Source organism: Lepisosteus oculatus, chromosome 2 (assembly GCF_040954835.1).
Source record: "Lepisosteus oculatus isolate fLepOcu1 chromosome 2, fLepOcu1.hap2, whole genome shotgun sequence".
Lineage (NCBI taxonomy): Eukaryota > Metazoa > Chordata > Actinopteri > Semionotiformes > Lepisosteidae > Lepisosteus > Lepisosteus oculatus.
This window is the reverse complement of record NC_090697.1, coordinates 24,082,008-24,094,423: the sequence shown is the minus strand read 5'-3', so window position 1 is coordinate 24,094,423 and position 12,416 is coordinate 24,082,008. Positions and strand designations below refer to the sequence as shown.

Sequence of the window (12,416 nt, the reverse complement as noted above, 5' to 3'; positions counted from 1 at the left end):
TTACTTGTTTGCTTGTACATTGTCTATTGTTTGTCTATTGTCTTGATGCACTGTCTGCACTTTGTGTTTTTACACTTGTTTTAACAATCGAGAGACTTTCTGTAAGTAAGAATTCCATTGTACCAGTACATGGACCGGTTACATATGGCAATAAAGTTCAAGTTCGACATGGGGCTGTTCTATCACTCTATCACTGTGTCCTGTTCTATCACTCTTCCTGGGAACTGCAGTTAAAGGTTACACTATGATTACAGTGAAAGTTGGCTGGTGGCCGTTATCTCCTGTTGATGATGCCAACAATGTTGGTTTCACATATGCTCTATTAGACTCAGCTCGGAACTAACAATGACAATAGCAAAACCTCAACACTCTTTGCCCGAAAGCCATCCCATTGCAATCCCAGCACTTCGTGCATCGCACAGCGCTGCTTAAAACCTGACACTTTTGGACTGGCTTGCAGGAACAGAATAATTGTTGACTTGATGATTTCAATGCATCACTGAGCAGTAAGACTGCCATCAATCTTTGGGTTAAAAAAAGATTCCTTCTTCACACCTCCACAGACCCACCCTGATTAAACAGCACCAACAGTCAGCACAATGTTCCCTGTGCATCATCGTTTTTCAGGTCCATCACATGGAAATCATCATCAATTAAAACACTCAACCAATCTCAACTGTCAACATGTTATTTCTCATTGACCTCTAAGAACACAGAACAATTTCATGGGATTTCTCACAGTATAGCAACAGCAGCATAAAAACAGGCAGATGAGTCAAGACTGATGTTGACAATCCTAGGCTGACTGGACCCTCAGCCTTGCAGGATGTAACTGGTAAGTCATAGACCCAGCATCCTGGTTTCTCTGGTCTGCCAATTGTTGAAATTGGACATCTAATTCTCCAGACAACACCTCACAGATGCCAGCAATCCTACTATCAACAAGACAATCTTCATTACTCACATGGGGCTTGGTTGTATCTGTGGGTGTATCGGCATCAAAAAATTGTTTTTTAGCACAAACGTTGATGCACGTTCTTTTTTTGCAATTTTAACTCAACTTCAAATATCAAATTCTTAGCATAGGTAGTCCTCGACTTACAACAGGGTTAGCTTCCAACAACCCCGTCGTAAGTTGATTTCATTGTAAGTCGAAAATTGCGATCGTGTGTATTGCGATACTATACAAACCATATGGATACATAAAGAATTAACATGCATAAACGCTACATTGTGTAATACGGCTTTGTTATTTTTTTTACTAATTTTATTTTAGACTGTATGGCTAGAAGGCTTAAAGGCATACACTTTTGGATCTGATCTTCCTTCCAAGTCACTAATAATTTCTCCATTTCATGAATAGGACCTTGTTTTTTTTCGTTATGACTGTGGCTTTCATAGGCGCTGATCCTTTCACTGCTTCACGGATTCTTTCCTTGTCCTTTAATATTGTGGATATTGCCGAATGAGAAAGGTCAAAGTCTCGTGTGACTGTTGATACCGATTTTCCATTTTCGTTCTGCACTATTATGTTCACTTTAATTTCTAAACTATTGTCTTTTGCTTTCGTTTTTCCCTATGGGCACCACCAGAACACTCACTTTTTTGCTTGCTAGGCATTTGCTTGTTAACCACCCAAACAATAACATGCGGCAGCACGGTGTTGCGCAGGCTGATGATGTCATCAATATTAGACGTTACCACCAAACACCAGGACACAAAACAAAATGTACGATTAAGGGGACGGCCATGGTAAGAGCGAGTGCTCGTAACTTGCGTGCACTGTAAGTCGAAGACTACCTGTATACGAGTGCTGTCCAGAGCCCAGTACTTTATTATAATAGGGACAAATATTACTTAAGCAAACAATAAACCTATCTGCTTGCACTTGTTGTGCCAAGGCACGCACACACTTCATTTATACTTTTAACCACTACCAAAATTTGTGAGCCATTCAACTTATAATTTTTAGTTCACCGCCCATGAATGCTTAATGAACTATATAAATGTTCATAACTAACTATAAATCTTTAAATCATTAAATCTCCAGCTAATAAGTGAACAAAACTAAACCCACTGGAACACAGCCCTGGCAAATATGAAGCCAAGCTGCCCAGTCATGTGTTTGAAGCTGACACTTTGGCTTCCTTCAAAAAAACAGCTGTATGAGATCCTTGGATCAATAAGCTACTAACAACCAAACAGGCCAGATGGGCCAAATGGCCTTCTCTCATTTTCACTTTATGTTCTTATGAATGGTTCATCGATCTAAGCCACCCGCCCTAATGAGGCCATTAAAACAGCAGCACACACAGATACTCTTAAAAAAGCTCCTTGAAACAGCAAACAAAACCCTTGCAAACAATGTTAAGACTGTAAGGTTTGTGATATATGTTGATGTATACATCTCAAAAGAGACAGCAGTAATTTATCTATATATATAATATTTATATAAAGATTTGACGTGTTAAAGGTCTTAAAATGTTTGTGCTGACAAGTGTCCTCTAGCCTGCATGTCACCTGCCAATTTTCTTACCTCCAGGATCTTTGTCTGGATTATATTCTAGAGCGTTGCTACAAATTAGGTCAACATCAGCCAGAAAGTCCTTCACAGTAAGGTATTTGTAGGTGTCGATTTTGGTCATTATCGTTGACAAGTCCATTGGCTGTCTGATAACTTCAAGGTAATCTGACACCTAGAAAAGAGACATCACATTGTAAATAGAGGCAGAAAAAAACACAGCACTGGAATAAGAACCAGGTCAAGTGTGCTTCACCTTTACAGTTGAACATGTTTAAGTATTTTGACTGATCTACAGTAGAAGCAATACATATTGAGAAAGATTCACTGCTCCCTTCCCAGCTGTCATGCATAGAATACATTGCTAGCCAGCATAAAACAGAAAGCAAAGGCACATAAATTGGACATCAGTGCAGGGTCAACAAAATCGTCAGCCCCAAAGCACCAAGTCAGATCTACAAAACTGCACCAATAACTTGTGGCTGAACTGGTAAGGGCAAAAACCCAAGAGCAGGCCAAGTTCTAGGACCGCAGGTTCAAGCCTGAGTCATGTCACTAGCAGACTGTGACTAGGACACATTACAAACACTGACCTACACTTGCAGGTTTGCAGTTCTGCCAGGGAGGAAAGCACCTCTTGTTCAAGACTCACTGAACCTCCAGTAGGGGGCAGTGCAGTGCCTGTGACATCTAAAAGAGCAGTGGCTTGAAGGTAGGAGGGTCAGAAGAGTTTGCCTGTGCTTCCTCTTCTCCCTTGTGTGGTCAAGAGCTTCAAATTATAAATTACATGAATTAAAGAACATGCTACACTAAACAATTGCAGTATAAAGTGTACTGAGACTATTAGCTGGAAGCTGGAAGAGATCCTTTGATCAATTAACTATTGGGGCGGAGCAGTGGCTCTGTGGAAAGTAGAGGAATTCAGAGGAATCCTGCACCGTACAATGGCTGACCCTGCACTCTGACCCCAAGCTTCTCTCCCTGTCTGTGTCTGTGTCTCATGGAGAGCAAGCTGGGGTATGCGAAAAGACGAACAGACAAGCTTCTCTCCCTGTCTGTGTCTGTGTCTCATGGAGAGCAAGCTGGGGTATGCGAAAAGACAAATTCCTAATGCAAGAAATTATATAGGGCTAATAAAGTGATGTTATGTTATTGGTAGTTAATATGGGCTGGATGGGCCAAATTGCCTCCTATTACTTGTAAACGTTTTATCTTCCTTCTCCAAACATTTATACTTATTTAAACAACTAGGCTTGTGCAGATGTATAAACAACCTTCCAGTTACATGTCTACAACTCTTAACTACTGCTCCTCAGGAAGCTTCAACATAGGCCGCTATGTGATATACAACCAACAACAACAACAACAACAAACCCCTTGTGTCATAATGAAGATGAGAAACACTATCCGTATTCTACATTTTACAAACTATTGGAGCCCTGAGCTTCTGACAGAATCCAGATAAAAGGATATTTAATTCTGAGATAATATTTCCAAGTCGATCTTTTGTATAATGCATGGCAAAATAACCAAAGCTCAAAAGACACATTCAAAGCTGAATTAAATTATAGGAAGAACGAAATGAGACAAACAGATTCAAAGCCTATTGATTGGCATCTCCTATCAACCGTGGGCCAATTACAAATAATGTGAAACAATCAGCTTCTCAACCCAGACACAAACTTATGAGGGACCAACCGTGTTACACTATGGACGATTTCGCTTCGCTTGCTGCAACAATCAAACCGAACCAGTTCAAATATCATGCTGAAGAGAGAAGAAAAGAAATGCAACGTGTTCTCTTTTCAGCATGGAATAAACCTTTGCTTGTTCCTTTGCAGTCTACGCGTGCTGACACAGCTACCTACTTGAACTAGTTCAAAATGCGGTCCTTCGGATGAGACGTAAAACCGAGGTCCTGACTCTCTGTGGTCATTAAAAATCCCAGGGTGTTTCTCGAAAAGAGTAGGGGTGTAACCCCGGCGTCCTGGCCAAATTTCCCATTGGCCCTTACCAATCATGGCCTCCTAATAATCCCCATCTATGAATTGGCTTCATTACTCTCTGCTCTACTCCCCACTGATAGCTGGTGTGTGGTGAGAGTTCTGGCGCACTATGGCTGCCGTCGCATCATCAAGGTGAATGCTGCACACTGGCGGTGGTGGAGGGGAGACCCCATTACCTATAAAGCGCTTTGAGTGGAGTGTCCAGAAAAGCGCTATATAAGTGTAACCAATTATTATTATTATTATATGTTTAAATGAGCTTCCCCTGATCAAAGACAAAAACCAGATTCAGATTCAATTCAAGCCCCGACTAGCAGCTGCCACGAGAACGGCCGACCACCTCCTCGATGTCCACAGGCTTGCTGAAGATGCTGAAGCGCTTGTCAGTGGCTAATCGCTTGGTGACGTCCCTGAGAAAGAGCCGCAGCTCCCGCAGCGTGTTCTCCTCCTGGTCCTCCAGCCTCTTCTGCTCCTCCTGGGACAGCTGGCGAGGCGGCTGGGGCTCGGCGGGCACCAGCTCCTCCAGCGCCTGCAGAGCTGAGTGGGGGCAGTTCATACGTTAAAATCGTCAGCACAGCCACAGCACATTCCGCAAGCTCACGAGATCACACCTACGTCTGCTATCGCCTCTCCTGCAGATCATCTCCCTGCATCAAGAAGAGATCATTTTTGAGCCACTGAAGTGTTCTGCAGTAAAGTTCAATTAAGAGCGAGCGTGCATCCACAACGCTGACTGAGCAACATGTGTTAATGCAGATGTTATGCGGTCCAAAGCGGCATGTTGATACGTTGAAAACATACAACTGCAGACTCCAAAATCAGGCGGGTATAACAAAAATTAATTCTTCAATATAAATTTCTTCAAAGCCTCATATCTGAACCACAAGCACTCTTCAAACTAGGTCATTTGCTCAACAAACAGCACTGAAACACTGTAAAGTCTCCACAGAAACCATCCTTTTAGTTATCGCGAGTAAGACTAATAAAATGCGTAATACTATAGCTCCATTTCAGAAAAGACAATTTTCCAAAAGTGACACAGCTGGAACAGATACCGTGTGCCTCTCTGTTCTTCTTAAACAGACTGAACTCACAAGCTTCAGGTCTATGCTTACACATATGAGGTATTATACTCTGCCCCCTTTTTTAACTAAAGAGAGGTAACTGGTTAACTATACGAACTTTCAACTTGTCGCCAGATGGCCAGAGAAGTGCACAGTCAGGGAATGAAGCACAGTGTTATACTGACACTGTGTGGCCTTCCAAGCAAGGACTGCAAAAAAGACCAATCAGAGCATTCCCAGAACTAAGAGCTCTGTCATATTCAGACAAGTTAAAAGAACAGACTCTCTTTTGCTGGGAACAAAGAAACCTATGGGGAGATTTGATGGAGGCATTCAACATCTTGAAAGGGATTTTAAAAAACACAGCCCTAACCTCTGCTCCTAAAGTCAGCAGAGACGAGTCCCAGAAAAGAACAAACAGGAAAGAACTGAAAGTGAATTCAGGAATCTGTTTTCTCACAGAGAGGTCTGAGTGAGTAAGGAAGAGGAACAAACAGCCAATCAAAGTTGTGAATGCTGAATGAGCAAGAAAAGACCTGATGAGATTCGTAGATATGAAGGGCCTCAATGGCAAGAGGTTAAACAGACCTTCAGCAAAAATGAAAATGCTTAGAATTCCACAGTTGTATCAAACTGGCAATATTAAGTGATCCTTTCCGATGTAAGTGTGACAAGATGCAATATGCCAACATTTTTTAAGTTCAATTTTTGAAAGTATTATGAGAGACATGCTCAGACACCAAGTGTCAGAAAATGCAAAGTTAAAATATTAATCTCAAACAGTTTCCCAAGTTCTTCTAAAATGTTTGAGGCTGAAAGATTAAATTAACTCTCTTATTAAAGCATACTCGTTGCAAGATAAGACCTGCTGCTGATGGTGTCAGGGAGTTTCAATTTGCACACTACATTTCAGTGATAATGAGTATGATTACCTCACACTGTGCATTTTTATCAAATTTATCTGATCTGGCCAAGAGAACATTGCGTACTGCAGCTGCCACTATTTCTGACGAATGTGATCATTGACTGCCTATTTAAAGAAAGAACAATATCAGTGCAACTGATCTGTCAAATACAGGGCAGCACTGTGGCACTGCAGTTAGCATTGCTGCCTCACCACAGCCTCATCACTCTTGGTTCCAGGATTCAGTTCTGAATCACAGCACTTTTTGTAAGAAGCCTGCATGTTCTCTGTCGCGATGTGAGTTTTCTCAAGGTGCACCTGTTTCCTCTCACCTCACAAAGACCTTTAGTCCCACTTTACCCCCAGTGCTTTTCAGGATATTCACAGTTTGACCTGACCCAGTTGGAAAACACAGTTTGTCGTTGACCCGTTGGTCTTTTCAAACTGGAACACGTAAAGGCTTTCTCATCAGGCAATTAATATATTTAATACATAGGAGGTCATGTGATACCTGTCCATTTCAAAAGGATTAATTAAGATCTGTTTTTACTTTTGTTTTGTTTTAAAACAGGTTCTTTAGATGTTCATGTCCTTATCAACCCCAAAAACAAACCACAGTGTTTTTTCTCTTTCAACGACTTTATGACAGATTGACACGTTACCCTCACTCCTGGCTCAACTTGGATCACAACTACTGCCAGACTGCTTACAGCTTTTGGTTCCTGCCCAGTTCCACAAAATGGCCAGTGCAAATTGAGATTGCTAGGCCTTTTGCAACAATGAAGAGATTTTGAAAGCAAATGAAAAAGTTATTGCCATTCTAACTGCGGCATTTCAAAACACAACAGTGAAGTGCTAAAGGCCAGGAACATGTGTTTTAATTCCTAATTGCTCTATTAAAACATTTGTCCCTAAATATCCTTAATGAACAACTGAATGGTTGGTCATCAAGGGCCTTTGATTTAAATAACTTCCACAGATGCAGTTTGTTGAACAAATTTAGACCAGTTTTATTTCATAACTTTCAAAGCCTTTCTTAGGCTCAGTACTCTGCCAAATGAAATCCCATCACTGCCTAGCCCGGGGTTATTCAAGACAAAACTTTCCTTGCTAGAGCTCAGCGCTGCCTTTTAGGCTAATCACGAGAGCATTAGTTTAATTCTGTTCACTGTTCCTTTCTGGGAGATTCTACACATGACTTGAGCTGCGTTTCCAGAGAACACGAGGCCAGTGAGGTGACGGCTTCTCGAGGAGTGTGAAGTTCTTTTAAATATTACCCAATCAACCATAAAATTCCATTTCAAAAAATGGAGACTTGGCACGCTTGCTAATATGTTCAAGTGACAAGCGTGATTTTAAAGTCACTGACACTTTCCAAGAGAATAAACATGAGCAGGAGAGTAATAAAGCTTGGCAGGTTGCAATAGCTGACAGAGGAGAAAAAGTTCAGTGGAACAGCAAGTGTCCAAATGCAAATATAAAACAAAGTTCCCAAAAGGTGCTACACCAGATGAAACAGCAAACGCAAACAGTCTTACACTTCTGAGGCATTGTGGTGGCTTAGGAAGTTTATGCCTCGAGGCACAATTTTCACCCTAGGTATCATAACTTTTAAATTGTCTTGGATAGCCTGTATAAGTTTATTTGGCTGTAGTTTCTGTTCAACACAATGTCATACAGTGACTGCAATATAAAGGTCTGTTTCTCAATTGTCCAAGACCACCATCCACTACAAGAACCTGATTCATTTTCACCAGTTCTTACTCTGTCATGGACAAAAAAAAGAGGAATCTATACCCATTACTAAGAATGCAATGGTGGTCCCCCCATGACAAAGAAAAGATACTATTGCCCAAATCACAAAAACTAAAGCTTACACTTGTCTTTACTCTCTTCAGTTTTTCACCTTAGACACTTGTCAGTCAGGTTTTTGTCCACATTTTGACTTCATAGTCAGTGGGATTTTGTTTTGGGAAAAGGAATAAGAAATGGAAAATGGTGCAGTTAAGAAATATTCAATGTCCAAACAGGGGAGATCTGAATCCGTCATTTAGTATTGTGTTAATGTCCACTTACTACAGTTGTTATTCATAAGTGTTTGTGATGCTATTTACTTCCTCTGTCCCAGGAGCAACATTAGCTCATTCATTGCTAGCTAAATGTAGCACTGCTAAGGGTAGATGTCCAGGAGAGCAGCCTTCAGTCACAAGGCCCTGCTTCCGAGTCTCACCTTACCTGCTTTTTTCCTGCGTGCAGGAGGTCTCGCTGCCTGAACGAGAATCAAGTCTTGGAAGAACTTTCTTCTGTCCTCCTCACTGGGCCTCTTCAGATTTAGAACTTCTCCATAGCTGTTCCTGAAGATGCATTTCACCTGAAAAAAAAAGTTATAATATACCAGTTTATAAAAGAATAAGAAAACGTATCAGTGAGGGTCTTGTTTCATCCAAGAGGTTTATTATCTCAAACAGCAGGCAATAGGCATCCAAGTCAATGCTTGTACGTAAACTAAGAATTGGACAAACAGAACAAACAAACTGAACAAACAGAGGGAATATCCAAGGAGTAAGTGCTCAAATGCTTATGTCATCAGTGGAGATCTGTATTTGGAACACCGATATGATTTAGGTAGTTAAGAGATGAGCTGGAATGAAAACCTGCAGACACACCAGTCCTCCAGACCCAGGATTGTTACAGATATCCTAATATATATAAGTTATATTGATATAGATATATTACAGATATTGGTATATAGATTATATTGTTATAGATTCTGGTAAAACTAACAAGGTAGTAAGATATGCAAAGACTATTATATGTTACTAGATAACATTAGCAGACACTGTAGAGATATAAAGATATGGGACCTATCTTTTTAAGCAACCACAACCAATACATTAAAAAGTAGAACTAAGCAATACATTTTAGTATTGCCCGTAGCTTACATATAAGGTCTTTATACATCACACCAAAATTACAGTTTTAATATTTACAGCCTTGTTCTACAGCTCCTCTTTTCATTAAACAGAGTTCATTTTCTCATCCCATCACTCTGGCTAGTTTGTTTGTTTTTTTCCCTGCCTGCTGCATTTAATAGTTAATAAGGACACATCTGTTTTTCCAGAGCAGACATCGGGTAATTGGTTTAGTTAAAACTGATCAAGGGACTGGAATCAGAACTGGATTATTGGATCTGCATCAATAAGCCACAGCATTTAAATCTCCGAGACAGAAACAAAAACACCCCTCAAAAAGCTGAAAAAAAACATATCCAGGCTCCTTGGGACCAATTTATCAAGTGTTGTCTTAGCCCACGAATGCACTTTGCATTTTATCTTAGCAGAAAATCAAAGTTAAAAGGTTCTTGAGAAATAAAGAAATTAAACTCAAGATGCAAATTCAACCTCCAAATTCACCCTGCAGTTTAACTTATAAGTTATTAAACAGGTCATTCAGTTTAACAAGGTGGCCTAGTTCCACAGAGCATAAGGAAGCATTGGTAGTACAATACAATATTTTTTGACAGTCTTGACAGTATCGGGTTTTGTAGACCATGTATCTTCAACGACATCAAGGATTGAGGTTCATGCCCCCGCTCCAAAACGCTCACTAATCAAAAAAATGTTTGGAAATGCTTTAATATTCATAAACAACAGAATAATTAGAACTGATTGGCAGCTGTCACACCTCCCTAACGCAGAGCCACAGGCATCTCACAGCGGTAGTGCTGTCAGTGTTCTCTCTAGTACAGCGTGTCTTTATGAACTGGGATTCCCTAGTGAGGCCTCGCTGCTTCACAGAAATCAGCCACCCTGTGCTGTACTGAGGGTTCTGCCACACCGTACTTCTTTTAACGGATTTCCAGTACAGAAAAAAACTGCCTGATCTTCACAGGTGAAAAACAAAATAATGATTTTTAAAATATATATCTCAGGGCGGGGGGCACTAATTAACTGAATTAAAACCCCCCTTGAGTAGTTTCCAGAAGTATATAAACACTGCGTAAAAAGCAGGAATTTGTAATAAACCAGCCATCTCATAGTGGTCATAATAATATATAATATATTTTTATCATTTACGTTAAAGCTGAAAAAGGTATTTTTTGCTTCAAAATTGGCTTCTTAACTGAAGTACACAAAAAGTGTTGTTGTTGTTAAAAGCGCTAAATTACAAATTTCTTAAAAAGTCAAAAGATTTTCCCATCTGATACATGCACTTTTTTTTACCAACATTTTTAGACAAACTCTCCTGGGTACCTGCACAAGGAACTAAGTTGTCTAAACGAATTATCATCACTGCTTCTTTGGTTAAATTTTTCCTCCTTTCATCTACACAAATTCCTTTAGCATCCGTCCTTGTATTTTACACCTGAAAGTTATTGTAAGAATTAGTATTTCTGAGATTATCATTACACGTCTTGGCTGAGTACTTTCCTTTTTACTGCCATACTACCCATTAAATGTTTAATTTTTCTTCATCTCGCCAACATCCATCAATTGTGTTTAACACAATGTGATTTCAATGTCAAAAACATAGTGTGGTGTTACCATTTTTATATTTAAAAAACAGAAATGTGGATACAACATCCCGCACGATAGGCTTTCAGAACGAGCCAAAGAAAATGAATACCACAGTAACCATACTGAAAGACTATTGGACAAAAAACAACTGTGTCACATTTTGAGCCTTGGAGAGGCGAATGGGAGAAACACTCTCTAGGCCGCGACAAGTGGGTTTCACACACTCGAACTGCATGGGCAACGGGGGAAATTAAGGCATCGCATGATGATTTAGAGGACATGCCTGTTCTCTCTAACGGAAGGGCATCAAGGTGGCAAGTACTGTGCACACGCTGTCCTTTCTTCTAGGTTACGCCTTTCACTCTCACCTGCATGAGCTTCAGTAGTTAATGGCCCTGAAGATGAAGGTAGTTTTGAATCATGTTTCTAAAACACAATAGTTATATGTGGTACACAAGAGCAAGATGCCTTGAATAAGGTAAGACCACCTTTCTTCTGAGAGCTGTACACTCACTTCCTTCTTTCACACAGCCTTGGATGAGATCATCGGATCAATGCATTACCAGCAGCCCCACAAGCTAGATGGGCTAAATGGTTTCCACTCATTTGCAGCCCTTATGTTATTATGTTCAGACAGATAAGCAGTCTATTCTATCTAATAGACAAGTTTTGAGCAATTTGTATGATTTTAAATCAAACATCTCCATTGATATTACTTCTCCAGATCTGCATCCTCTCCATTTGTACTGTAGCATAATACCTCTGGTAAACCCTATAACATCATGGACTGTGTGTATGGTATTTTTTTGGGAGAAGTGTTGACCTCATTTTCCTATCACTGCACAATCCTTCTCCTTATAAAGGTAATAAACATCACGTTAAATTTGAGGACAGATATTAAAATACTCCTACGTGCACCTGGCCTGTAATTAATCAAACACATATTGATGTGTTGAAAGGTGAGAAATTACTCATTAACAAGGCTTTTGGAGCCACATTATCTTTTGCACACGCCAATCAAATCATGTTAAGATAGAGACAGACTACTCTTCTGCTTAAGAAAGGTTACAAACAAGAGTAAGCCACTCCGTCCATCCAGCCCATTTAGTAGTTATTTGGTAACTGATCCAGAGATCTTTGCTGATAATCCAATGCAATCCGTCTGTTCACAGGAAACATAAAATTAAACTCATCTGATGTTTTTTTTTGTTCTGTTTAAAGTTTTAGAGCACAATGGACTGCACAATTCTCTGAAACCATGGCAAAAATTGGCACAATACCATAAATGCAAAGGAGCAAAATGCTTAAAAGCTTTGCCAACAAGTTAACATTTTTAGAAAAGTTCTACTGATGCTGAGCAAGCCCGTTTCTAAAATATAAGGCCTTCAGTCGACGCACATAAAA

The 12,416-nt window shown here is 40.1% G+C and overlaps 1 protein-coding gene across 1 annotated transcript in view; it reads right to left on the bottom strand.

Annotated features, from left to right (window-relative positions):
- The window catches only part of atad2b (ATPase family AAA domain containing 2B), a 96,989-nt gene that overhangs the window by 48,052 nt on the left and 36,521 nt on the right, over positions 1-12,416 (bottom strand). The window contains exons 20-22 of the mRNA XM_015351536.2: positions 8,731-8,866; positions 4,868-5,064; positions 2,537-2,696 (exon numbers count right to left, since the gene is read on the bottom strand). Coding sequence (XP_015207022.2) covers positions 2,537-2,696; positions 4,868-5,064; positions 8,731-8,866 — 493 coding nt within the window. The remainder of the gene's footprint in view (positions 1-2,536; positions 2,697-4,867; positions 5,065-8,730; positions 8,867-12,416) is intronic.